This window comes from Orycteropus afer, unplaced genomic scaffold (genome assembly GCF_000298275.1).
Source record: "Orycteropus afer afer isolate SDZICR_OR568_19922 unplaced genomic scaffold, OryAfe1.0 scaffold00049, whole genome shotgun sequence".
Taxonomy (NCBI): Eukaryota; Metazoa; Chordata; class Mammalia; order Tubulidentata; family Orycteropodidae; genus Orycteropus; species Orycteropus afer.
The window spans coordinates 8983359-9007308 of record NW_006921636.1 but is presented as its reverse complement, the minus strand read 5'-3'; the positions used below and the strand labels follow the sequence as shown (position 1 = coordinate 9007308).

The window sequence follows — 23950 nt, the reverse complement described above, 5'->3', positions numbered from 1 at the left end:
AGGGTTAGTGCTAGTGGTGACCTTCGGAGAGGAAGGTGCGTCCGTGTGGCTGGTGAGGTGTAATCCAAAGCAAAAGCAGGTGTAAAAGTGGACTCTGACGAAGCTCCACCCCGTGTTCCTCCAGATTTTGCCATGGTGACTGAAAGCAGGGCCCGCCCTCAGGCCTCCTGGCTGGCAGTCTGGGTCTGCCTGCGACTGCACGGCTGCACATCTGCCGTGCGGTGCACATCGCTGTCCGGTCGCGAAGCCCCTCGGCTTGGGGGTCCATCTCCGGTGCTGCTTAGCCTTCCCAGCCTTCCCACAGCTGTCCCCTGCAGAAGACAGCACACTTGGGTTAGGACCTGACTGCTCCTGACCGGCTGCTCCTTCAGCCCTCCGGCTGAGTGAGTCGGGTCACGGAGCTGGCTGCTGAGGGGCTAGTCTGGCTTGCTCTGGGTTGCAGGTGCTCGCACGCTCTGTGACTGGCAAGCAGGGCATGGAGAGATCTGGACAGAGGAGTGGCTAAAGAGAATGTGAGCGGTGAGGATTCTGAGCCTTACTAATTTTATGGTCCTCTTAAAGCTGCAGTGGTGTACATAGAAAGAACCGTGTTAGAGCTGACATTGCAAATGGCAGCTCTCTGAGGGCGTCTGCTGCTTACTCACTGCTGTATCATCAGTTGCCAATAATGAAAGTTTTGAACGGACACATTTCTGCGTGCTCTCAGAGAGTCAGAATACCTGGCAGGCTGCATCTTGGTCCTGCGTGGGACGTGCTAGCAGCTTCCTTCAGACTAGCTGTGACTCCCAGGTGGCCACAGGCTCCACTCTGCCCCCTCCCTGCCCCTACCGGCACCGAGGTAACCAAAGCATGGACTTCTGGGAAACCACTGGATGAGGCCGCCCTGCTGCCGACGTTACGGACCAGATGGCACTTCATCTGCAGCCACAGCCTTCAGGACACCTGGCAGTTAGGCTAAACACTTCTCAACCTTGTAGTAACACCCTGACTCTACTAACACAGGTTATACAGAGAACAGCAGTGTGGCAGCCGAGGTGTTACCGACAACAGGAAACGTATTCCAGTCTCATTATGGGACAGTGAGGGAGCAGGTTAGGAATGACATGCACACGGAGAAGCCTGGAGGAACAAGCAGCCAGAGGCAGCTGTGTGAGTGTGTGAACAGGTTCCGCGACTCACAGTGATTTGGGAGCAGGTCTCTTCATTTCCGGCCACTTTCGACGCTGAAACTGCCTATGTTTTCAGGTGTCAAAAGGAGAATGAGCGTTAAACCATCACCAGGAAAGAAAGATACCCCCAAAGAGCCACACACAGGTCGTCTCCGCAGGTGACCCTACCACCAATGGGTGGTGACCAGACCCTTTGCTCAGGCTTTAAGCAAAACGGAATACCTGTATTGCTGGTAGCTCCCCCCATCTTTCAGTCCTAAATGAGAGAGAAATGAACAAAATCACAACAGACAGGTGAGGGCAAAAACGGCACGCGCAGTGACCACCCACCCCCACCCCCACCCAATACCTTACACGCTTTTAGTCACAATTCCATAGCAACAGTGTTCCCCAGTCAGAGTGGATGGAGTCAGGACTCCTCCTCCCCAGGGCCCCTAGGCTGCCTGTGGCCTCTGTCATCTCATCCACTTTAGGACTCTGATGGCACTCAGCACTGGCCCTAGTAGTGGTGGACACGGGCACTAACATGGAGACTTAGGACCGCAGGTGTTGGGGGGAGATCCCTGTGGCTGGGCTCAGGAAGGTTCCTAGAGGATTCGGCAGAGTGGTCAACTGCATGGGCTTTGGAGTCGGCCAGCCTGGTTCACTCATCTATAAACTGAGGACACTGGCCTCAGAGGGCTGTCCCAAGCATCGAGTAAGTTAACACATGTGAATCCCTCACACGGTGCCTGGGCCCAGGAAGTGCTCACCAATCTGTTGTACTTGGGATCGCCACAGGAGCACTCAAGAGGTGGGCGTTAGGAAGGTGAGTTTCCGCCATCAGCGGGAATTCCCAATGGGAGCGGCAGTCTTGGGGAACACTTTCTATAAATGCGCTTGTTCTCCCCTCTCGGGTAACCAGTGGTGACTACAGCATCAGGAGCCTTTCTTCTAAAATGCTTAACTGTTTTTCTGATGTGAAATACAGGTGCCTTAACAAAAGCTGGTAAAACTCCCAAGGGGCCTTCAAAGACCAGGGTTTATGGGCCATTCCGTCTGCAGTTTGTTGTCGCTAGGAAGTGAATGGTTTCCTTCTCTGTTTTTTCCATCTTAAAATCATCTAGTTGGTGTCCTAACTGGAAGACAGGACTCCCGACTGTGTCCGTCCTGCACAAAACCCAGGAGTCACCTGCGACTCTTAACTGGGTTCCTCCTTTACCCTGCCCCCATCACCGTGTTCTGTGGCTTCACGATCTAAAGCTCAAGTCATCCTTCACCGCTGCTCCTCACCCAGGCCACCATCGTCTCTCCCTGGGAGCTGTCACTCTGCATTCCCCACACGATCTGTCCTGCTCACTGGTCCTAGACATGGACACCTAGCAGCTGTTGAGTTGCTTCTGACTCAGTGACCCTATATGACAGTGACAGAACTGTCCCATAGGGTTTCCTAGGCTATAAACCTTTACGGGAGCACACTGCCAGGTCTTTTCTCCCGAGGAGCATCATGTGGGTTGGATCTGCCAACTTTTCAGTTAGCAGCCACTTGTTTAACCATTGCACTAACTACCAGAGCTCATTACTTAGCAACTAGAATGTTCTTTTTAAACGTATGTCGTTCCATTCCATAGGTTAAAATCTTCCATTGGCTTCTTGAAGCGCCTAAAATAAAGTCCTTACCCATTGCCCACAAAACCCTTTACAGGATGGACATCTGCCCACCCCACTGACGTCCCCTCCTGTCACGCTCTGTCACCCTCACTTGCTCTGACTGCAGCCATACTACTGGTTCTTTCTGCTCCTTAAACACACCTCAGCTCCCCTGGAATGCCAGCCTTCCACGCCCACACATGGTGGACTGTTTAATCTGCCAAGATCACTCAGATGGCACTTCCTGGAGGGGCCATCCCTCACCCCTGCTCCTCGCCCCCTCCCGCTCCGGCTGTATTACCCCATCCTATTTACTCCATACAGCAAGAGGCTCCCTAAGTATATAGGCTGCTGTCCCCACGAGATCAGGGGCTGTTCATCCTGTTCCTTTCCAGTAACCAGCACAGTCCCAGGTTTATGCTCTTAATGAACGTTTGCTGGATGGATAATGAATGAAATGGAGGAAAGTACAAAGGGAGAAACCTGTGTTTGCTGTGCAGAGGGTCCGGGCACGCCACTCTCTGCACAGGTGCCCCTCTCCCTGGGAGCACATCTCGCACAGGTGCTCCTCTCTGGGAGCACAGCTCTAGGCCACGTCACTGCCCAAGGTGGGCAGCGGCCCCCAGACCCTCCCAGGTGAGTGGTCTTTAACGGTATCATCCCCAGCTGCTGGGTCACACTTTGGGACACACCATGACATCCTAAGTTCCTAAGGAAACCCCCTGTTGCAGGCCACTCGCCCCCGTGGGAGTGCCAACTCACCCAGGTCCATGTTTCGGGTGCGGGGGTTACACTGCTTGTAGCCCTCGCAGCTCCTCAGCCCCAGGAGCTGCACGTGCAGCTGGTTGAGGAGCTCCCTGTCCAGTGTGTTCACCGCATTCATCAGCTGCTTGGAGAAAAGGCAGCTTGTTGACAAGGTGGTCACAGGGACCCCTCCGTCCTCTCCTGCAAACCAGGGGACTAGTCCCAGCTGGGCAGCGAGCACATGGCGCCCTGCTTGCCCACCTCCACTTCTAATAGCCAGAGTCTGGAACAGGACTGTGTTTTGGCTTCTAGCCTCACCAGGTCCCTTTCTGCGGGTGAATGGAAACCCAGGAGAATAGAAACCACCGGGGTGTGCCCAGCCACTGGATCCCAAGGCTTCTGTTGCCCAGCAGCCTTTACTCAGAGTTCTGCAGCCCCTGAGAAAGGAGTCTTGATGATGGGCTGGGTGGGCAACCTGGCTCCTGCCTAGTCTGAGGGCTACCAGTGACCAACTAACCCGCCACCTCCTGCTGTTAGTGCAGGGCTGAACTTGACCGAGGACGAAACCTGGCAGCTTCCTTGGTTATTTAAACAGTAAGTGGAAACGGATTTTTAGCTGCTGACATATAAGGATCAGACGCCATGGGAAAAAAAGACTTTAAGGCTTTTCTCAAACACTGGAAGAGTGTACAAACCCCAGGCCACACTCCTTAGACACACTACTGCTGCTCAGTAGTGACTGTAACACTCCACACTCAGCTGCTTCCACTGTGCGAGGCTCTGGGCCACTCCAGTTATTGACATGTTTTTTGTTGTTGTTGTGTGCCGTCGAGTCGGCCCCGACTCATAGCGACCCCTCCTTGGGTTTCCGAGGCACTATCACTACGGAAGTAGGATTGCCCAACCTTCCTTCCGAGGAGTGGCTGGTGGGTTTGAACCGCCAGCCGTCTGGTTAGCAGGCAAGTGTCTTAGCCACTATGCTACCAGAGCTCCCATTGACATGTTTAGATGGCAATAAATGGAAGCACTTGGGAAGACGCTATGGAAGTGTGAGTCAAGTGTACGTTGACTGCATGGTTCCTGCAAAGCCTTGTGGACCACTGGCATCTGCCCAGGAGAGTAGCCGGACAACACTGTCACCGACAAGGAAGATGGGGACAGAGGAGGGCGAACAGGATACTGAGTTGTCCTGTTGCCAGCGGCTTCATGACCGTCCTAGGGACTCGGTGTAAAGTGGGAAACATCCTCACCGGGAGCCTACCTGGTGGCTGCTGTGTGCTGCTCCCGGTCTCTCCCGCTTGCCTTGTCCCTGTACCCCCCTCCCCATTTCTCCCACTTGCCTTGTGCATACCTGGTAGGGGTCTGTGTTGAGATCAAAGTACTCCAGGAAGCCCGTTGCAAATTCACAGAAGAGGAAATTGTGAGTCTCGTTGATTGTGCGCATGCACCAGTACGTGTTGTTGTTGGCGCTGGTGCAGGCACAGAAAGGCCCCACTGCCAAGGGGTAAGAGAGAGGATGCCCTGCGTGCCGGCAGGAAGCAGCCCAGCTTCCCCACAAGACCCTCTGCGCCTGTGCCTCACATGCCCAGTGACTGGGGCATGTGCTGACCCTAACAGCAGCGGGCCTGCTCCTGTGGGACCTGCGGGGCTGGGCACAGGGCACGCACAGGATAGGAGCAAGCGGGAGGATCCTGGCCACTAGGTCTCTATGAGGCCTCTGAGACGCCCCTCTGGGCCCCGCCCCTCTGGGCCCCGCCCCTCTGGGCCCCGCCCCTCTGGGCCCCGCCCCTCTGGGCCCCGCCCCTCACGGGTCCAGAGCGGTGCGGTCTGCCAGTGCTGGTTGTCGTGCGTGAAGCACGTGAGGCCCGGCATGCTGCACGTGTCGTTGTTCTGCAGCCGCTTGAGCAGCTTGCGGAGTTTCTTCTTCCGCTTCTGTTCCCGCAGCAGCCACACCCTGTCCTTCTCCTGCAGACCTTTCCTATGGGCACACAGCCACAGCCGTCGTCGTCGTAGGCCCTCAGCCCCGCCTTGGAGCGCCCCCACCCCCACCCCGTTCGGGCATCAATTTAAAGTCTCTGAGCTGTGTAAATGGCTAAGCGCTGGACTAACGGAAAGATGGCGGTTCATAGCCACCCAGAGGCGCCTCGGGAGACAGGCCTGGTGCTCTGCCTCCAGAAAGTCACAGCCTTGAAAACCCTACGGAGCAGCTGTACTCTGCACACAGGAGCCACCGTGAGTCAGAATCGGCTTGACAGTGGCAACATTGGGGACCGGTGACCCTGCTGGTCCTGCCCCCTGGGGACTGGGACTTCAGGAACAGAAGAGTTGGGGAGCCTAACGACCGAGGGTCCCCACGGCGGTGCAAGGCAGAGCGAGTGCCAGAACGCGGTCTCCCATCCTCCCCACCCTGCTTGGCTCCCAGGTGGCAGAGAGGCAGGGGAGTCCGGGGCAACCTGGGGCACTGCCCCTGCCTGGCAAGGCTGCAGCAACCCGCTTTGGCCACGAGGGGGCGTCTGGAGCCCGCGGTTAACGTGGGAGGACCCGTCTTGGAGGGCCGCCAGGCTGCTCAGGGAGAGGCCCAGCCTTCTTTCCTTGTTTTAGCCTGAGGGGGGGGCAGCCTGGTCCCCTAGGCCTGGGGCTGCTGGGGTCCCGCTACCCCTTACCTGAAAGGATGCAGACTGGAGCCTCTGTGTTTGAGGCGGCCTTTGGGCTGCTGGTTGTGGTAACTGAAAGAGACCCCAGCCCCGGGCTCAGAAATGGCTCTCAGGGCAGGTTCTCTGTGGAGTTGCTGCCAACCCCCTCCGGCCTCCTGTCTCTCTGGTGGCGGGAGGGGAGGGCAGGGGTCCCAGGCCTGGCTGGCTCCCATGAGCTGGGGGAAGCCCTCAGGCCCTACTGGAGAAGGTGGGGAAGTGCAATCCAGTGAGGCTTAGCAGCTGGCCTGGCAGCGGGTGCCCCGGCCTCCCCAGGATGCCTCCACCCCACCTCACCGCTGTCCTGGCTCGGGCCAGCACCGGGGACCCATGTTTTCAAACCCTTTCTACCAGGTAGGAGAGCTTCACTGTCCACACACACATGTCCACTGCCACGTGGGGCTATTTCAATACAAACTTCCGTTGCTGAGTTACACGGGCCACCTCAAGTGCTCAGTGGCCATGTGTGGTTAGGGGCCACTGCGTGGGACAGCGCAGACCACTGCCACCGTCAGAGAGTTCCCTCCCCCAGCGCTGCTCCAGGGGGCGGTCCCTTGGGCCAGGAGTTCCCTGAGCTGCTGCATTGCCCCACAGGGGCACTCTAAGTGTCTGCGTCCTGTCAGCAGCGTGGGGATGTGGGTGGGCTCTGGCTGGGAACCCGAGGGCTTTTATAAATGTCCATGTGGCTAACAACAAGGATGGGAATTCTTAATCATTTTTTTCAGCTCTAGGGGAAGCGCTGGGGTGGGAAATGATGAAAGGGGTTGCCGTGGGGACCTGGTGTTCATGGGAACCGGCTGGGCCTGTGTGGCCACCTCACCTGAGCTTGTGACAGTCACATTCTTCCGGCCGCTTTTTCTTCAGGTGCCCTCGGACTTCCCTCAGGTTCTTAATCTTGTTCTGCAGGGTTTCGATCTGAGGGAGGGAGCAGAAGAGGGCATGGAACTGGCTGGAGACGAGGGCTGGCCTCATGGCCTGGCCCGGGCCTGGCCGGCTATGCACGCAGCCGCAGCCTGCAGTCCCCGGCTGATGCCACGGTCCCCAGGTGAGGACCCTGTGGGGACCCCTTAGCCTCTCTGGCTGCAGCAGAGCCCCTTTCCCAGGTCTGGCCTCACTGCCTCCTGGGGTGGATGGTAGGGCCCCCAAGCTCGTGGTAGCTGAGACGGTGTCCCCGGCCCACCCTGTGCTCACCTCGTGGTCTATGTGCAGCTTGTGGTCTTTCCAGGCCTGCAGACTCTTGTACAGGTCCAGGTCACACTGGACCGTGTCGTTCTCTAGGATGTAGCACCTGTTCGAGAGAGGGGTCATGTGTGGCCCCAAGGGACCAGAGGCGGAGCATCCTAGAGGCAAAACGCCTGCCAAGGCTCAGCTCCCCAGCCCTGCACCCCTGCCCTGGGTTGGGCTCTCACCGGTGTGTTACTTTAATGGGGTTTGGGGCTGAGTACTCCGGAAGGTCTCCTGTACCACTGAAATCTCCACCGTCTTTGTCATCTTGGTCTTCAGGGGCCCCCGGCCAGTGCCGCTTGGTAAGGTTGTGGGGCTGGGGCGTGTCCTCCAGGCCCACGTGGTATACCTCGCCATCCAACTCAACGGCCACTGAGCGGATGGAGCGCTTACGGACGTAGCCGGCCTTGTACTCTGGGGACATCAGAGCGGGTGGCTGGGGTGAGGAAGGCTGGGAAGGGCTGGGCAGGCTCCCTAGCCCTGTAATCACCACATGGCCCATGAGCTCCAAGCATGGCTCAGTGTTGCCTGTCACTTGAGGGCTCATGCAATCTACCTCCCCATGACCAGCTTCTGGACCACAGTGGGGTTAAACTGGGGGAAACATAAGTCCTCGAGCTCAGAAGGAATGGCCTGACATCATCTCGAGAAAGAGCTATGCCTGGGTCAACAGACTGTGGTCTATCTATCCACACAGTGGAACATTAAACCACACCCCCACTGCCCTCCAGCCGACTCCGACGCACGGTGACCCCATGTAGTGCAGGGGAGAAATGCACTCCATCAGGTTTTCACGGCTGCCATCTTTCTTCTGAGTCCTCTGGGTGGGTTTTCAAGGTCGTTAATCTTTACAGAAGCAGCATGTTATGTCTTTCTCCCATGGAGTGGCTGTGGGTTCAAACCACTGACCTTTTGGTTAGCAGCCTAGTTCTTTTAACCACTGTGCCACCAGGGCTCCTGTTGTAGGGGTACTTTCACTGCCACCAAGTCGGATCCAACTCATTCACAGTGACCCCTCCCTGGGTTTTTGAGGCAGTATCACTACAGAAATAGATTGCCCAACCATGCAAATATGGTGTCTGGACCCTAATGAAGGGATTGGTCAGCTTTGCCATCTGCTTGGCTTAAAATGAGCCACCCCAGAGATGGAAGGTGGTGTGGTGGGGAATCTCACTTCCACCAAGGAGGAGAGATGGGACTGGGTCCTCTGGACCCAGGGTCCCTGTGCTGAGAACCTCCTAGACCCAGGAGCCACAGAAGAGAGAACTGTAACGCCAGAGACAGCAGCAGAGACCGAGCAGCTGAACCAGGGGACCAGCGTGAGATGGGGCCCTGAAGCAAGGCAGTTACCGTGGGCGTGCTGACCCACGGAGCAAGCGCACTGAGCACCTGCAGGCAGGACACTCACCTCAGCGTGGAGCTGGGCTTGCCAGTCCACGGAGCAAGAGAGCTGACGGCCCTCGGGCCGAGGCTTACTGCTGGGTGGAGTGGCCCCAGACGCTGCTGGCCGAGCTAAGGGGCTTTGTAACACTTGCTCAAGCAGGGCAGGGGCTAGGCCTGACGGAAGGCCAAAGGCAGGGAGAGCCCGCCTGTGGCCACAGCTGAGAAGAGGCTGTCCTGACCGAAGAACTGTGTCCTGAGTCCTGATCCTGGCTCGTAACCTGTTATTTCTCTAACAAACCCTGTAACCGTGAGTGTGGTCTGTGAGTTCTGTGTGGCCTAGCAGAGAGGTGGAGAGTGCTGTGAGGGACAGCTAGTGTGGGAACCAGGGATCAGCCTTGGCGAGTTTATACTGACAGTGGTTCTCCTCTTCCCTGTGTGAGGGCAGACTGGAGGTCTGACATGCCCCCCGCCATTTTAGTGCCGCCTAAAGGGGGTTCCTGCCGTCCTCCTTTGTCTTCAACCTGTTTTAAACCAAATTTGATTCCGTTGCTACTATTTAAGGAGCTCTGATGGTGCAGTGCCTAACCTGAAGGTCAGCGGTTCAAACCCACCAGCCGCTCCGCAGAAGGAAGACTGGGCAGTCTACTTCCGTAAAGATTCACTGTCTTGGAAACCCAAAGGAGGCTGCTATGAGTCAGAACTGACTTGATGGCAGTGTGTTTGGGTTTTTGGTTTGCTAACAGTTAGGAACAATGGGGGTGGGTGACAGTTTCATGCTGGATCCAGATTTCTCTAACAAAATGGAAATGGAAGCGGTGCCTACACTGAGTGTCAGGTGGTAAGGACGGGCCGGTGCTGAGGGGCCGAGTCCTTTAGAAAACCCAGTCCCAGTCCTGTCACGGTGACACCGGTGTGTCCAAGCAGAGGGTTTCTTTCTCTTTAATGATTCGTGCGTGTGTGTGTGTGTGTGTTTGGTGAAGGCTCACACAGCAGTGTGGGTTCCCAGGCCACAGCTTCCACACATCCTGCTCACGTCATTGGTTATTTTCTTCCCAATGCGGGAACATTCTCAGTATCTCCGCTCTGCCGGTTCTGTTTCCATGAACGGAGCTCTCTGGGCCCCTCCCATTCTCATCTCTGTTTTAAAGTCACTGAGGACTTTGGTCTCATAGAGTGATTTTTTAAAGGAGCACATAGTAAAATCCGTTATTTCGTGAGCCAACCTGTTCCTTAGCTGCAAGGTGACCCAGGGACTAGTTCTGGTTCCAGGTCCGAGGAGTGCCTCAGGGTGACAGTCTCAGGAGTCCTCTAGCCTCAACCAGTCTGGCGGGTCTGTTTCGCCTTTAGGAATCTGAGGCTCTGTTCCACATTTCCCCCATTCTCTCAGGGTCCTTCTCTCGTGGCCCTGGTTAGAACGGCCAGAGTTCTTCTGGTCGCAGGGTGGATGAGGTTTGTATAGACTTTTGTCCTGCTGTCTGATTTCCTCTTTGGGTTTTTGGCCACAGGGTTCTCAGTGCTGGTTTCTGGACTTGCTGGGCCCTCCTTCCAAGGTGCCTCTGGGTACACGAAGCTCTGAACTTCTGGGTAGCGGCTGAGTGCCTTAACCATCGCACCACCTGGAGACTCCTCCTTTAACCAGGGTGATGTATTTTCCTGTCTGCCACAGTCCCCACCAAAAACAAACAAAAAACACAAAAAACCAAACTCACTGCCGTTGAGTCGAATCTGACTCATAGCAGCCCCTCCTTGGATTTCTGAGGCGGTCTCTCTATGGAAGTAGATTGTTCCATCTTCCTTCCGAGGAGTGGCTGGTGGGTTTGAACCGGCAGCCTTCTGGGCGGCAGTCAAGTGCCTTTGGCACTACGCTACCAGAGCTCCTTACCACTTCTTTTTCAACAACTCTTCCCGCTTTCTCGTGTGTGGCCTCGGCATGCATCTGAGCGTGCCATCCTGCTCAAGGGGCGCACCTTTGTTTATAGAGAAGCGCCTGGGGTCAGCATGGACTTAGGTTTCTGTTGGGCCTCAAATGACCACTAGATGGCAGCCAAGGCCTTAGGATTGGTTGGAGGCGGGTGCTGGTGGCGCCACCTTAGGAGGAAGGAGAAGGGCGGCTCCACGACCTCGTCCTGCTGCCCCAGCTCCTGGGCAGCCTTTGTGTGCCTTTCGGTTTTCAGTCTCGCTGTACGAGAGTCATGGGGGCCTGGAGGCCTGTCTGCGAGGGCAGCCCTCTCAGTGGCTTTGCTTCCTCACAGAGTGCAGCCTCCCTGCAGCCCCAGCCCCTTGGGCTCCCTGACGCCGGGCAGGCTGAGAAAACCTCCCAATGCTGGGCACGTGGACCTGCCCGGAGCGCCAGCAAAGTTTCCTGCCCTGTTCTTTTCCTTCTATTGTCTCAGCTGCAACAGAGGTAGCTGCTTGGCATCCTGGCTCCACCCTGCATCTCCCAGTTATAAATTGTTGTTGTTCTGTGCCGTTGAGTCAGACCTGACTCATAGCAACCCCTCCTTGGGTTTCCAAGGTGGTATCACTATGGAAGTAGATTGTCCCATCTTCCTCCCGAGGAGTGGCTAGTGGGTTTGAACCGCCAGCCTTCTGGTTAGCAAATGCCTTAAGCACTACACTACCAGAGCTCCCTGGTGACTGGGTAGAAATATGCAAATGTAAGGTGCTTGTGGTCTACCCAGGGGAATGGATAGCTTGTCAGTAATGTAAACAAGGGAGATGAACCCTTATGGGGTGACTACTAAACTAAACTCACTGCCACTAAGTCGGATCTGACTCACAGTGACCCCTCCTTGGGTTTCTGAGGTGGTATCACTATGGAAGTAAATTGCCTAGTCTTCCTTCCAAGGAGTGGCTGGTGGGGCCCCTGCCTGCTTTTGTAAGGTTTCCCTGGAAGTTGGCCCTGCCCATTTTTCTCTTTGTTCAGTGGGGAAAGTGCTCTGCTGCTAACCAACAGGTCAGAGGTTTGAACCCACCCAGCGGCTCTGTGGAATAAAGGCCTAGTGGTCTGCTCCTAGGAAGGTTCCAAACCAAGACCAAACCCCCTGCCATCGAGTTGACTCCAACTCACAGCGACCCCACTGGGTCTCCAGGGTGGTAAACTTTTACAGGTGCAGACTACCCCATCTTCCTTCCACTGAGCAGCTGGTGGGTTTGAACCACCAACCCTTCTGGTTAGCAGTCACAAGCCTTAGGCACCACACCACCAAGGAAACCCCGTGGAGCAGTGCCACTGTCACATGGGGTTGCTGTAAGGGGACCAGCACCCATACCACCACCACCAACTGCCTTCTCCCCCAAGGCACACCCTGTGGGCCACCAAGCCCAACATTCACTGCAGGAGACACTGGCCAGTGCCTACACAACCCTCTCCTGAAGCCACGCCACACCCCTGGCTGTCACCCTTGCTGTCTTCGTTTCCAGGTCCGGGAGGTTCCCTCCCTGCCATATGTTCTAAAGGGGGGGTGCGGTGTGCACTCGGAAGCCAGAGTCCCCGAGCTCAGGCCAGGACCAGGTGCTTGGCTTCCAATGTGACCACGCAGTGCCCACGGGCAGTGTCAGTAGCCCCCGAACGGCTGTGTTCCTAGGCAGCGCTACTGCTGCAGCCGCGGGGGCCTCGGTGTCCCCCAGGCCTGGAAAGCTCCCGGAGACAGCTCTCACCGCCAGCCACAGCTGCCGCATCTCTGCGGCCGGGACTCGCCACCCTTGTTTCTTGCCACTGGGCTTCTGAGCTGCCCGGCCCGCCTACGTGGAGTGTGCGTGCTCTGGCTGGTCACAGGCCTGCTGCATCCTCAGCGCTGTCGCCATTCAGGGCCAGTCATTCTCTGTCGTGGAGCTGTGCTGTGCTGTGCACACTGCAGGATACTTCGCAGCATCTCTGGTCTCTTCCCACTAGATGCCAGTAGAACCAGCTGTGACAACCAGAAATGTCTCCAGACATTGTCAGATGTCCCCAGGGCCAGCAGGGCAAAACCGCCCCTGGCATAAAACCCTACTCTGGGCTGTCTGGTCAGCAGGTCCTTGCAGGAAGAAAGCAGCAGGGTCAGGAGATGGGGCTGGAGTCCCCACACTGGCTGTGTGACCCGTCTTTCCCCTTTGCTACAAAGACAGGACAGTTCCTGCCTCGTCCTGCAGAGTTGCTGTGACATGGCTTTGGTGTTACGATGTCCTCATGTGAGGACTTACTACCACAACTGAGCTGAGTTTCCTGCTATTTAGGTGCGACTTTTCATTCTGGTGTTATCAGGCAAAAAGAAAAAAAAAAAAGCTTAATTGAGTTGCAAGTTCTTTGTTATTTAAAGATTATCTGGTGTACCACGTATCAAAGCGGAGATGTCAGCCGTATAATTCAATCTGGGAACTGATAATTTCACTAAAAAAATCAGCTTAGTAGTTACTCATCAGCTGGTGAGGAAGGATAATGTGGGCGGATCAGCTGGAAAGCTTTGGTGGCAGCAGGAGGCAGGCCAACGCGGGGAGGGACTCACTGGTTCTGTAAGAAGGTGTTCCCGGCTGGGGCTGGAGAGGCCAGGGGACACTGAGGAGCCATCCAACTGCCCCTTAACATCAAAGGGTCTAAGTAGCCTTGGGGGTCAGGGTCCTGGGGTGGCACGAACGGCTTGTGCTTGGCTCCTGACCTAAGGGTTGGCAGTTCGAACTCACCCAGCCGTGTTACGAAAGACAGACAGACAGGTGATCTGTTCCAGAAAGATTTCAGCCCAGATCTGGAGTCAGTATGAGTCGGACCTGACTGGATGGGCCTGGCATCCGGGGACTAGGGAAATAGGCAGCAGAGGACACTGCCCAGCTCAGGATGGGACACTTGCAGCAGGTCTTACCAAGATCAAGTCCTTGTGCCCAGCAGCCCTCCCAGCTCGGCTGTTACTCTTATCCCCTAACTGGTCCTTGTTCCCATGACTGACCCCACCCAAATCCACGTCCTATTTAACAATCAAAGTGACTATTTTAAAAAAATATAACTCAGATTAAACAATTGCTTCCAGTAGTTTTCTATTGCCCTCTCCGGAGAGACAAAAGCCCCAGTGCTCCCCTGCCCTAACGGCCCCCAGATAGCCTGGCCCCCACCTTCCTCTCCACTCCCCACCTCACTTCCTTTCTCTGTTCAGTGACCCTGCCCAGGTCTCCCCTGCCTCTTTGGTGCATGCTGTTCCCTTAGCCAAGGAGCTCTGGTGACACAGTGCCTAAGGCATTTGACTGCTAACCAGAAGGCTGGCGGTTCAAATCCATCAGCCTCTCTGCAGAAGGAAGACTGGTCAATAAACTGCTGTAAAGATTTACCGCCTCAGAAACCCAAAGGTGATCGCTATAAAGATTTACCGCCTCAGAAACCCAAAGGTGATTGCTATAAAGATTTACTGCCTCAGAAACCCAAAGGTGATCGCTATGAGTGGGAATCAACTCCATGGCAGTGAGTTTGGTTTGGTTTGGTTCTCTCAGCCTAGAACTGTCCTCAGATCTGCACTTCTTTTGGCTCAAGGCAGGCTGCACCATCTCAGGGTGACCTTTCCTCCCGCCTCCCATGATGCTGTTACTACCCGTCACAAGGTATTCCTGCCTGGTCCTCCGTCCCACTGCTGCTGCTGCTGCAGATCATCCTGCCGCTTGATACTGCCCTGCCCCACTCGAGTGAATGGGGCAAGCGGCTGTTTGCCGTGTCCCCGCCACATCTTAGAACTTTCTAGCACAATCCCCGGCACTGGCAAGTACGCATTGGTGGGACTGCCTGGCTGCACGAACAGAATAAGGGCGCCCCCCTCGCTCCTCCCGCCCCGCCCCCTCGCTCCTCCCGCCCCGCCCCCTCGCTCCTCCCGCCCCGCCCCCTCGCTTCTCCTACCCCGCCTCAGCCAGCTGCAGCACTTACTCTTCTTGAAGAACTTTTTCCGGCGCCCGGCCAGGCTGAGCGTGTAGGCCACGCGGTCGCAGGCGCACCCCTCGCTGCCTGGCCCGTAGTACTTGGGCACCAGGTTGGAGAGCGCGCCGCCGCCGCCGAACCGCACAGGGCCTTTGCACTTGTGCAGCTTGAGCTTTCCCGTGGCGTCCTCCACGCACTGCCACTTCTGCAAGACACGCGCATGCGCGGGCGCGGCTCCAGAAACCAAGGCCGTGGTGGCCCGCCGGCCACCCCACCGCCACGCCGCCTGAGGCAGGCCCGGGGTCTCCCTCTCACCCCGCAGCGGACAGCATAGAGTCCTGCGGCCTCTAGTTCCCAACGTGTCTAATGCCCTCGTTGCCACTGTTCCCAGTCCGGGTGCAGTGACCATGCGCTCTCCACACGGTGCCCTCGGCAGCCTCACCCCTGCTTCCATCTCTTCCCCAAACGCCTTACACACAGCTGCTGCTGCTGGTGGTAGCTCTCAACTCGGCCTCATTCACAGCGACACAACGGTATGAAACTGCCCAGGCCTGCATCCCAGTGGGAATGTGGGTCAGGCCAGTGTGAGCCATGGGGCTTTTTAAATTGTATATTTGGTGAAAATACACACAACAAAATCAACTCCTTTCCACGGTTCCCAGACATCATCAGTGACGCCGGCCGCACTGCCCACTTTGTGTCACCTTTGTCGGTATTTGTTTCGGTGGTTTCACTCCCGTGGACTTATATCGCCCTGCGCCCACCTTCCCATCCGTGGTTTAACATGGCGGCCGACCCTCTGCTCTTCCAGGGATAACAGTTTTTTAAGGTAAGGCAATACTCTAGGTGAGAATCTTCACTCGTTGGGCTAAACTGTTACTTAGTTTAACGGTGACTTCAGGGGATAGTTTCAATTGAGGGTTTGAACAGTAACTCAGGGCATAGTCCGGGGACTCCTGCAGCCTCAACAGACCCAGCAGGTCTGATTCCTTAAGAATTTAAAGGTCTGCTCCCCGTTCTCCTTTTCGGGAGTCACTGTGTTCTATCTGTTGGGCTTTCGCTGGTTGGTTATCAGAAGTATGTCCCCAGGCCTTTCCTCCTCAGTCTGGAAGCTCTGCTGAACCTGCTCAACATCCCAGGGACACGAGAGCCTCCAGGGACAGATGGGTGGAGGCCGCACACAAGGTGCACCGGCCGGGAATCGAACCCCGGTCTCCCGCATGGAAGCGGAGAAGTCTAATACTGAGCTGCCACTGCGCAGTACAGCAAAGGTGCTGCCTGATGGCCGAGTGTGAGCCCCAGGCCCGGGAGGCCCCACAGGAGAAGCACTGGAGCCAGGCGGGGCCTTCCTGGGAGGCACAGCGTGACTGCGGACATGGCCACGCATATTTAAAGGGCAGCTTGGTGAGAGCGCCCTTGCACACTGTCCCACCAAGGGGCAGCCATCTGGGGCTGGGAGGCCTGAGAGCCGGAAGTCCCGGGCCAGGACTCGTACCCAATGCCACCTTCACATACTCCCCCTTTGGTGGATACCTTCCCCTCCTGCCAAAGCGGGTATCTGGCTGCCCCGCCTTCACAGGGGCAGGGGCCTGAAGTGTGACAAAGTCCGTGTCGCCCCCCCTCCCGGGGGTCTCGTTACCAACCCCAGGCTGGGCAGGGTTTCTATCGAACGTGCTCATGGCTACAGCGCCCCCGCCTCCACTATTAACACGGAAGTGGCCACCCTCAGCTCTCGCGCACAAGCGTGCTTCCGAAACCGAGAATCTTCCGGCCGCGCCAGGCTCGGCTCGCCCCACCTCCCACACCCCTCGCTCATCAGCTCTGCCCTCCCCTTGCCTCTCCCGGGCCCACCTCAGCCTTCCCGGCCCCCGAAATCCTGGTTCAGGGTCTCACAGACATCAACCCAGGAACCTGCCCCCCTGAAGAGTACCCAGATCATTATCGCCCTACTACTTCTCTTCAAATCAATCCACTTTTTAAAACTTCTTTTTATGAATTAAGAAAGGCAGTTGCCCATCATTCCTGTAAATGGAAAACCAGCCCCAAAGAAGTTACTGTAGACGTGAACACCATGAAAACACAGATGTTGAACCTGGTGGCTGCCTGCCGGGGGGCTTTCAACAACAAGCCTGCTCGCTCTTTGTTAAAAAGGGACCCGCAGGGCTGAGCAAGGGCTAAAGACGAGCTCGCGCCCACACAAGACCTCCGGCTCTGACACCATCGGGTTGGAAGGGAGCTGGAAGGCTTGAAGTTCTCATGAGGTGGTCCCTGCGGTCCACCCTGGCACCGGGGGTGTGCCACACAGCTGCCCTCCGCCTGCCTGGGCTCAGAGGCCTGCTCGGCGGAGGGCAGCCTGGGGCACGCAGAGCAGGGAGGGGATGGTCCGGGCCAAGGCCGCGTCACTCCTCACCTGGCCCAGCTGCTCACAGGCCGTCTGGTACTCGGCGCGCTGACACAGGTCTTTCACACGCTGGTACTTGGGCAGGAAGTTCTCTTCCTGGGCATCCACTTTGTCAGCACTGTCTCTTTTGTGGAGCAGTTTGCTGTGGGCAAAGAGTGGAGAGGTGGGGCTGGCCTTGCGGCAACCGTGCCTTGTACCCCAAGGTGAGGTCGGCTAAGGACTCTGGTCCCCCTGTCCTGCTCCCTCTGGTTCTCTGTGGCCCTGGTGGGTGTGGGGCAGACTCTGTACCACTCAGTGCCTGGCCCCCGGGCCTCCCCAGACTCGCCATGGTGACCTCCAGCCCGTGGCTAAACACCCACCATCTGCTGCGACGGCAACCTTCCTTGTCCCCCAGGCCCTCTGCCAACGTCTAATCATGTCCATCCCATGCTGAGTGGATCTCGCTACCCACCCGCCCTGGTTCTGTCCAGTCGCCTCTGACTCGTGGTGGCCCCGTGTGATCAGAGTCGAGCTGTACTCCACAGTGTTTTCACAGCTGATGTTTTAGGAGCGGATTGGCAGACCTTTTTCTGAGGTGCCTCTAACCGCCAACCTTTCAGTGTTGAGCACCTGAACTGTTTATACCACCCAAGGACCCCCAGTCACGACACCAGGACGACACAAACCTAACGCTTCTAGGCCCGAGCTTTGGCCCGCCTCCGGCTGCTCACCATCGTCCCCGCCTGCAGCGAATGGCAACCGCACCTTCCCCTTCCTTCCCCTCCACCTTGTCCGTCAGCAAGTCCCGTTGGCTCTTCCCTCCAAATGGATCCAGAATCGGACACTCACCCTCGCCTTGGCCACTGCCCGGTCCACCCTGACTGGACTACTGCACTAGCCTTCTCACTGGTGTCCCTGCCACCGCCTCTGCGCCTCCCGGAGTCTTTCTCACAGCAGCCCCAGGGACACACATGCCTGTCGATGTCACTCCTGCCACTACCTTCCAGTGGTCCCACCTGTGCAGGGGCTTGTGCAGAGACCCTGCCGACCTGCAGGGCCTCACTCAGCCGGCCCTGGGCCTCCTGGCTGCCCTTCCTCTCCCCACCGTTCACGCCCTCCAGCCACACTGGCCCCTGGGAGCCAGAACAAGCCAGGAAGGCGCACTGCCGCCTGGGCCTTTGCGCTGCCCGTTCCTTCTGCACAGACACTTTTCCTTACTGCCCTCAGGCCTCTCTCAAATGTCGCTCTCCCAGTGAAACCAAACCCCGAGCCTGTTGTGTTGAGTCACCTCCGACTCATGGGAACCCCAGGTGTCACAGAGTAGAACCGCTCCGTGGGGTTTTCCTGGGGTGATCTTACAGACACGGGTCACCAGGCTTTTCTTCCGTGGGTCTGAACGGCCAACCTTTAGGTGGTTGTTGGGTGAGTGAACCACCAACCTTTCGGTTCACAGCCAAGTGCTTAACTGCTGTGCCACCAGAGCTCCATTAACCTTTAGGTGGTGGTTGTTATGTGCTGTGGAGTCGGCCCCGACTCACAGCGACCCCTCCTTGGGTTTCCGAGGCGGTATCACTACGGAAGTAGATTGCCCAACCTTCCTTCCCGGGAGTGGCTGGTGGGTTTGAACCGCCAGCCTTCTGGTTAGCAGTCAAGTGCCTTAGGCACTACGCCACCAGAGCTCCCAACCTTTAGGTTAGTAGGGGGCAAAGCATTTGCCACCCCCACCCTGGGGACCTTACCCTCTCAATGACGTCTCTTATTTAAAATTGGACCGCCCCCCCCTCCACACTCCCTGCCCCATTTCTGACCTTGACTCCACAGCGCTTGGGCCTACACCATCCTATACATTTTTCATGCTTATTTGTTTACTGTCATTCGTCACTCAAACACAGACTCCACTGGGGCCCTGACTTTGGTCTGTTTTGCTCTTTGCTGTCTTTTCAGGGCCTAGAATGTTCCTGGCACACGAGACACAATAAATACCTGTAGGATGGAGGCATGCACGCAGGAGTGACTGATGATTCCTCACTCTCTGTGCCCAGTTGCTCGGGGCTCAGGGCAGCCACTGGGGACGGCAGGAAACCCTGCCCCAAGGCCAGGGCAGGCAGGCCCCTCTGCCTTGGGGCCTCAGGCGCACCCCTGCTGCCTGCCCTGGGGCTGCCGGGCGGTTCTGGGCTGGGCGCTTGAGTGCTGCTCGGCTCTCCTGATGCTGGGGACCTGGCACTTGGGAAGGTGACCCCCATCCTGGTACTTACCCTCTCTCCACCAGGAAGGAGTCCCGCCAGACCCGCATCTTCTTTTTCAAATGGAACCTGGAAGAAAGCACAGCTCTAGCTCGCCAGCCACGTGGGGGCTGCGCACGCTCCCCATCCCCCGGGACAGTGACAGCCTCAGCCCACAACCAGCACAGGTGGCAGGCGTGTGGCGCTGGCCCAGCTGGGCACTGGAAGGCTTTCACGAACACCCACATCCAGACATTCAGAGTGGAGCTGCCTCTTCCCGACAGGCTGGGGTTCACGGCATGCTGGGGCGTTAGCACCGTCCCATGGGCCCCCAACTCGCAGGGCCCCTTGCATGATAGGATCAGACCGCTGGGATCCATCGTGTTGGTCACGGACTGGTCTTCCCCAGGGAGCGGCCAGGCCCTTGCTCCTGGTCTTAGTCGGAAGCTCCCCTGAAAGCTGTCCAGCGTCCCAGCCGCACACACACCTCCAGTGACACGTGGCGGGGGGCTGTGCATGGGGGGTACTGGTCGGGGATCCAACCCAGGCCTCCCTCACGGAATTTCACCACTAAACCACCACTGCCCTCTTAAAGACATAACCAAACCGGTTGTCGTGGAGTTGACTTCAACTCATAAGGACCCATGTCTGTAGGAGCAGAACTGCTCGTTAGAATTTTCAGTGGGTCATTTTATGGGCAGGTCACCAGGGCTTTCTTCCAAGGCGCCTCTGGGTGGATGTGAGCTTTGAATCAGCAGCTGAGCACACCCAGAATCTCCTTGTGAAGGCTCAGGGAGCAGAAATTACGTGGGTCCTAGCCACGCACACAGATGCGTGTGTGGATGGCTGTGTCTCCTGGGAAGCCGGAAGACCCCTGCCCCCACTTTTAGCTAGGCGCCAGATGAAGTGGTTGTCTTGCCTCCAGCCTAATTACTTGTTTTTTTTTTTTTTTGGAGTCTTCTTCTCGGATCCCTCATGGCAGGATTTGGGTAATTTCAGTGTGCATGCCATGTGATTCGATGTCACTTCTGTGTCCCAGATGGGGACTGAGGCCTGGAGAAGGAGTGTCTGTCCTCTCCCCACCCCCACTCCTCCAACATGGCCACTTTATACCCTGCCACCTCACAAAGCCTCACCATCGGAGGGAGACGGTTAAAGGGAGGTAGTTCCCTACGGGGTAGCCAGAAGGGGACCGCCAATGCCATCAAGGCCGCGTCCCCTGGGAGCCACACAGGACGCGTGGGAGGTGAGGAGGTGCTCGCTGGGGGCTGAAGAGTCAGTGCTTTGTGCCATGAACCTGGTGGGCAGTTCCAACACTGGCCAGTAGATGTCGCTCCCAGCACACCAGTGGCTGGCTCTCCAGCCACTGCTCCGCCCAGACTCAGCTCACCTTCCCACCTGTCTCTATTTTGATCACCTTTGGCTTCCCCTTCTGCCTCCCAGGACCCCTAGGAATATGTTCTCATTGGATCGTCCAGCATTAAAGCCATAGAGCATGGCAAATCATTGTGTAGCCTCTAGTCTAGAGTCTACCGGGATCACATCCAGACCGTGTGGCTTCTGGCAAGTCACTTAACATTTCTGGGACTCAGTTTATTTCAAGCTTCACACAGTGTTAGCTCCGGGAGGGTCCTCAGCTGGTCACTGGGCCATATTCCAGATGGAAGATGGAGCCTTGGAGAGAGGAGCGCCCTTTTCACCCCCTCTCTCCCATGGCAGGTAAGTGGTTTGAACAGGGGTAGGAGAACCTAGGGCCCAGCTCCTGACTCTCGGAGGCCCTGCCCTCCCAGCTCCGTGAGGTCTGGCGGGGAGTCCATGCAGGTCAGGAGCCTTGGCCCTGTCCCTGCAGCCTCGCTTGCCCCCCTCCTCACCGGTTCACCGGCCGCTCTGTGTCCAGCAGCTTGAGGATGGACTTCCCGTCCATGTCCGTGGGGATGTCCAGGCCTGCGATGTCCAGGATGGTGGGAGCCAGGTCAATGTTGAGGACGATATGGGGGTTCCTGGGGAGGAAGGGCAGGGACTCGGTCACCTGAGTGGTGATGCCCGGGAGAGGGGAAGGAGGTCCCAGGCTGAGGCTCTGAGTGGGGGTGCTGCGGGGGGTGGGGGGGGAGGTGTGTCTCCTGCACCCTAACCCTCGATGGCTCCCCTCTGCAGCCCAGGCTCACCCCCTTACTCTCTGTGCTCTCCAGCCACACCGCAAGGTGCTGGTAACCTGGCCTTGCCCTTTCCTCCCTCCTGCCCTCTGCTTGGCTGTCCCTTCTGCCAGGAAAGCCCTCCCTGTGCACCATGACCTGAGCCTACTTGGTACCAGGTACCTACCTGGACCCCCACCTGGACTCTCCCCTAGACTCTGCCCTGAACCTCCGAGCAAACCTCGTCCCTTTGCTCTTACTCATCACGCTGCCCCAGTCCTGCCCTGGGGCCTTCGTCACTGTCTGCTCTGCTGGTAGTGTTCTTCCTCCAGGCTCAGTGTAGCACCTGCCTCCCCGCTTTATTTCTCTGCTTGATTATTACCAAAAAGGCCTGGGGCAGACAGGCTCTAAGTAGATGCTGGCTCTGGCCCCCATCTCCTGCTGTTCACACCTTGTGCGAGATCCCCTGCCCAGTGCAGACTCGACCTAGATTTGCATATGGCAAAGTTGGTGGCTGTTCCTCCCATGATGATGGGAATCAGCCTCTGGGCTGCTGCTCACACTGTTGTTTGATTTCCTAAATGGGAGCTGAAAGTTGCAGCTGTTGACCTTGCCACCACAATAGAAACACCTGCCTGGGAAGGAAGCCAATTCAGAAAAAACAGGGTTAAGAAATGGGAACTGAGAGATTCCTGATGTCATAGTCTGACTGCTGGATCCAGCTATGCCTGAAGCCAGCATATCTTTGGACTTTGCCTTTACTTTGGTTAACGCATTCCTTTTCTTTTATTTGCCTAATCCAGTCTGAGGGTCATTTCTGCTTGCAACTGAAGTTGTCCGAGCTGACAAATGTCTCTTCAGCCCCTAAAACTGACACTATTAGAACCCTCTCTCCCTTATCTATCTAGGGGTGTGGTTTGGGGTCCTATGAACCAGATCACACATTCCAAGGCTGACCCAATATCGTGCTGGACGAGCCTTCCACCAATTAACCTGCCCCCTGCTGACGAGCTACTCTGACTCAGGGAGACCCCGCGTCTTTCGGGGTAGAACTGTACTCGGTAGAGTTTTCAATGGCCGACTTATTCCAAGTAGTTCACTAAGACCTCCTTCCAAGGTGGCTCTGGGTGCTCTCATCTTTAAGTTAGCAGCTGAGCATGTTAACCATCTGTGCCACTGAGGACCTCCCGACGAGTCCTCTGTGGCTATTAGGTCAAATCCTCTTTGTGCAGGGGCGGCTCATGGCGTCAGAGAGGCAGTGGGGCATGGTGGGTAGGCGCAGACACTGCGTGGCTTCAAACCCCAAGCTCCTTCCTTTACTTGCTGTGCAACCTCAAGCAACTTAACCTCTCTGTGCCTCAGTCTCCTTAAGTGTAAAACAGGGCTTCAAACTGGTTCAGGCTGGTTCAATCAGGGCTGAGGAAGCAACAAGAGAACAGACCGAAATTTTAAAAAAATGGGTGAACTGGAACAATAACCAGGACGGGAATAATTACGGATCGCAGACCTGCCAGAAACTTGATTTCTCAGGACAGTAACCAAATCCCGCAGAATAGGAAACAGCGGCGCCCGAAGCAAAGATGGCGGCCAGCGGCGCTGCTTTGAATGTGTGTTGCTTTCCGCAGTTTTCGCCAAAATCTATCTACCGCCTCAGGCTCCTGCGAGGGCCCACCACGCCTTTCCCAAGTCTCCCATTTTACATAATATTTTCCGTTCTGGGTATTGTTCTTGTTCAAAATTCGAGTTTCTTTCGCTTTTGAAGCTTTCGCTTCATTGGCCATGACTGTACCAGTTGGAACCGGTTCGCAGCCCTGACATAAAGCTGGGGCAATACTAGCATCCGCCTCCAGGGGCGCTGTGTGCCTTAGTGAGTTATATGGGCACAAGGTGCTCAGACCAGGGCCTGAAGAATGAGCCCTCCGGGAAACCTCAGCTAGTCTTCCTGCTGTTCTCACACTTGGGGATCCTGAGGTCCAGAGCCAGGGAGTGGTTTGATGAGGTCACACAGAGGAAAGGTGCGAGGCGGGACTCGAACCACAGAGGTATCCCGGGAGTGTCCCCACGTGGAGGGAAAGTCTTGTTCTGGAACCTGCAGGCACCATTCCAGCCCGTTCCAAGGAGGGACTGCTGTGTGAGGGGCTGGGGTGTGTCCACGTGTCTGGGCGCTGAAGGAGGCCAGGCCAGCCAGGCCAAATGAGGGTCCTCATAGCAATTATCCGCCTTTCAAAAAACCCACTGGAGTTGGTCTCCGTGACATCTCAGGCAATCCAAACTGCTGCAACAATTACAGGCCGCCTCTGACCTCCCTGGCTCTGCATGCAGCCTGCTGCGGCCGGAATGTGTCTCCTCAAAGGTGAGCCTAAGGACAAGTGCTGGGGGGAGGGCCCCCTGCCTGGGTGGTGGTCAGGGAGGTGGGCGGGAGGCCTTTTACTTTGTGCTGCCACCTGCTTGCTCTCCAAGATACCCAGCCACCAGCCGTGGTGGCGGGCACCTCCCTGACAGCCA

General features: G+C 56.8%; 1 protein-coding gene across 1 annotated transcript in view; it reads right to left on the bottom strand.

Annotated features, from left to right (window-relative positions):
* Nucleotides 1-280: 280 nt before the first annotated feature.
* Nucleotides 281-23950, bottom strand: part of SULF2 (sulfatase 2) — a 125243-nt gene continuing 101573 nt past the window's right edge. Inside the window, exons 7-20 of the mRNA XM_042780637.1 lie at nucleotides 21185-21313; nucleotides 19347-19403; nucleotides 17122-17254; nucleotides 14721-14916; nucleotides 7642-7870; nucleotides 7424-7520; nucleotides 7053-7147; nucleotides 6206-6268; nucleotides 5351-5520; nucleotides 4894-5036; nucleotides 3561-3684; nucleotides 1392-1416; nucleotides 1180-1233; nucleotides 281-311 (exon numbers count right to left, since the gene is read on the bottom strand). Coding sequence (XP_042636571.1) covers nucleotides 281-311; nucleotides 1180-1233; nucleotides 1392-1416; nucleotides 3561-3684; nucleotides 4894-5036; nucleotides 5351-5520; nucleotides 6206-6268; nucleotides 7053-7147; nucleotides 7424-7520; nucleotides 7642-7870; nucleotides 14721-14916; nucleotides 17122-17254; nucleotides 19347-19403; nucleotides 21185-21313 — 1546 coding nt within the window. The remainder of the gene's footprint in view (nucleotides 312-1179; nucleotides 1234-1391; nucleotides 1417-3560; nucleotides 3685-4893; nucleotides 5037-5350; nucleotides 5521-6205; nucleotides 6269-7052; nucleotides 7148-7423; nucleotides 7521-7641; nucleotides 7871-14720; nucleotides 14917-17121; nucleotides 17255-19346; nucleotides 19404-21184; nucleotides 21314-23950) is intronic.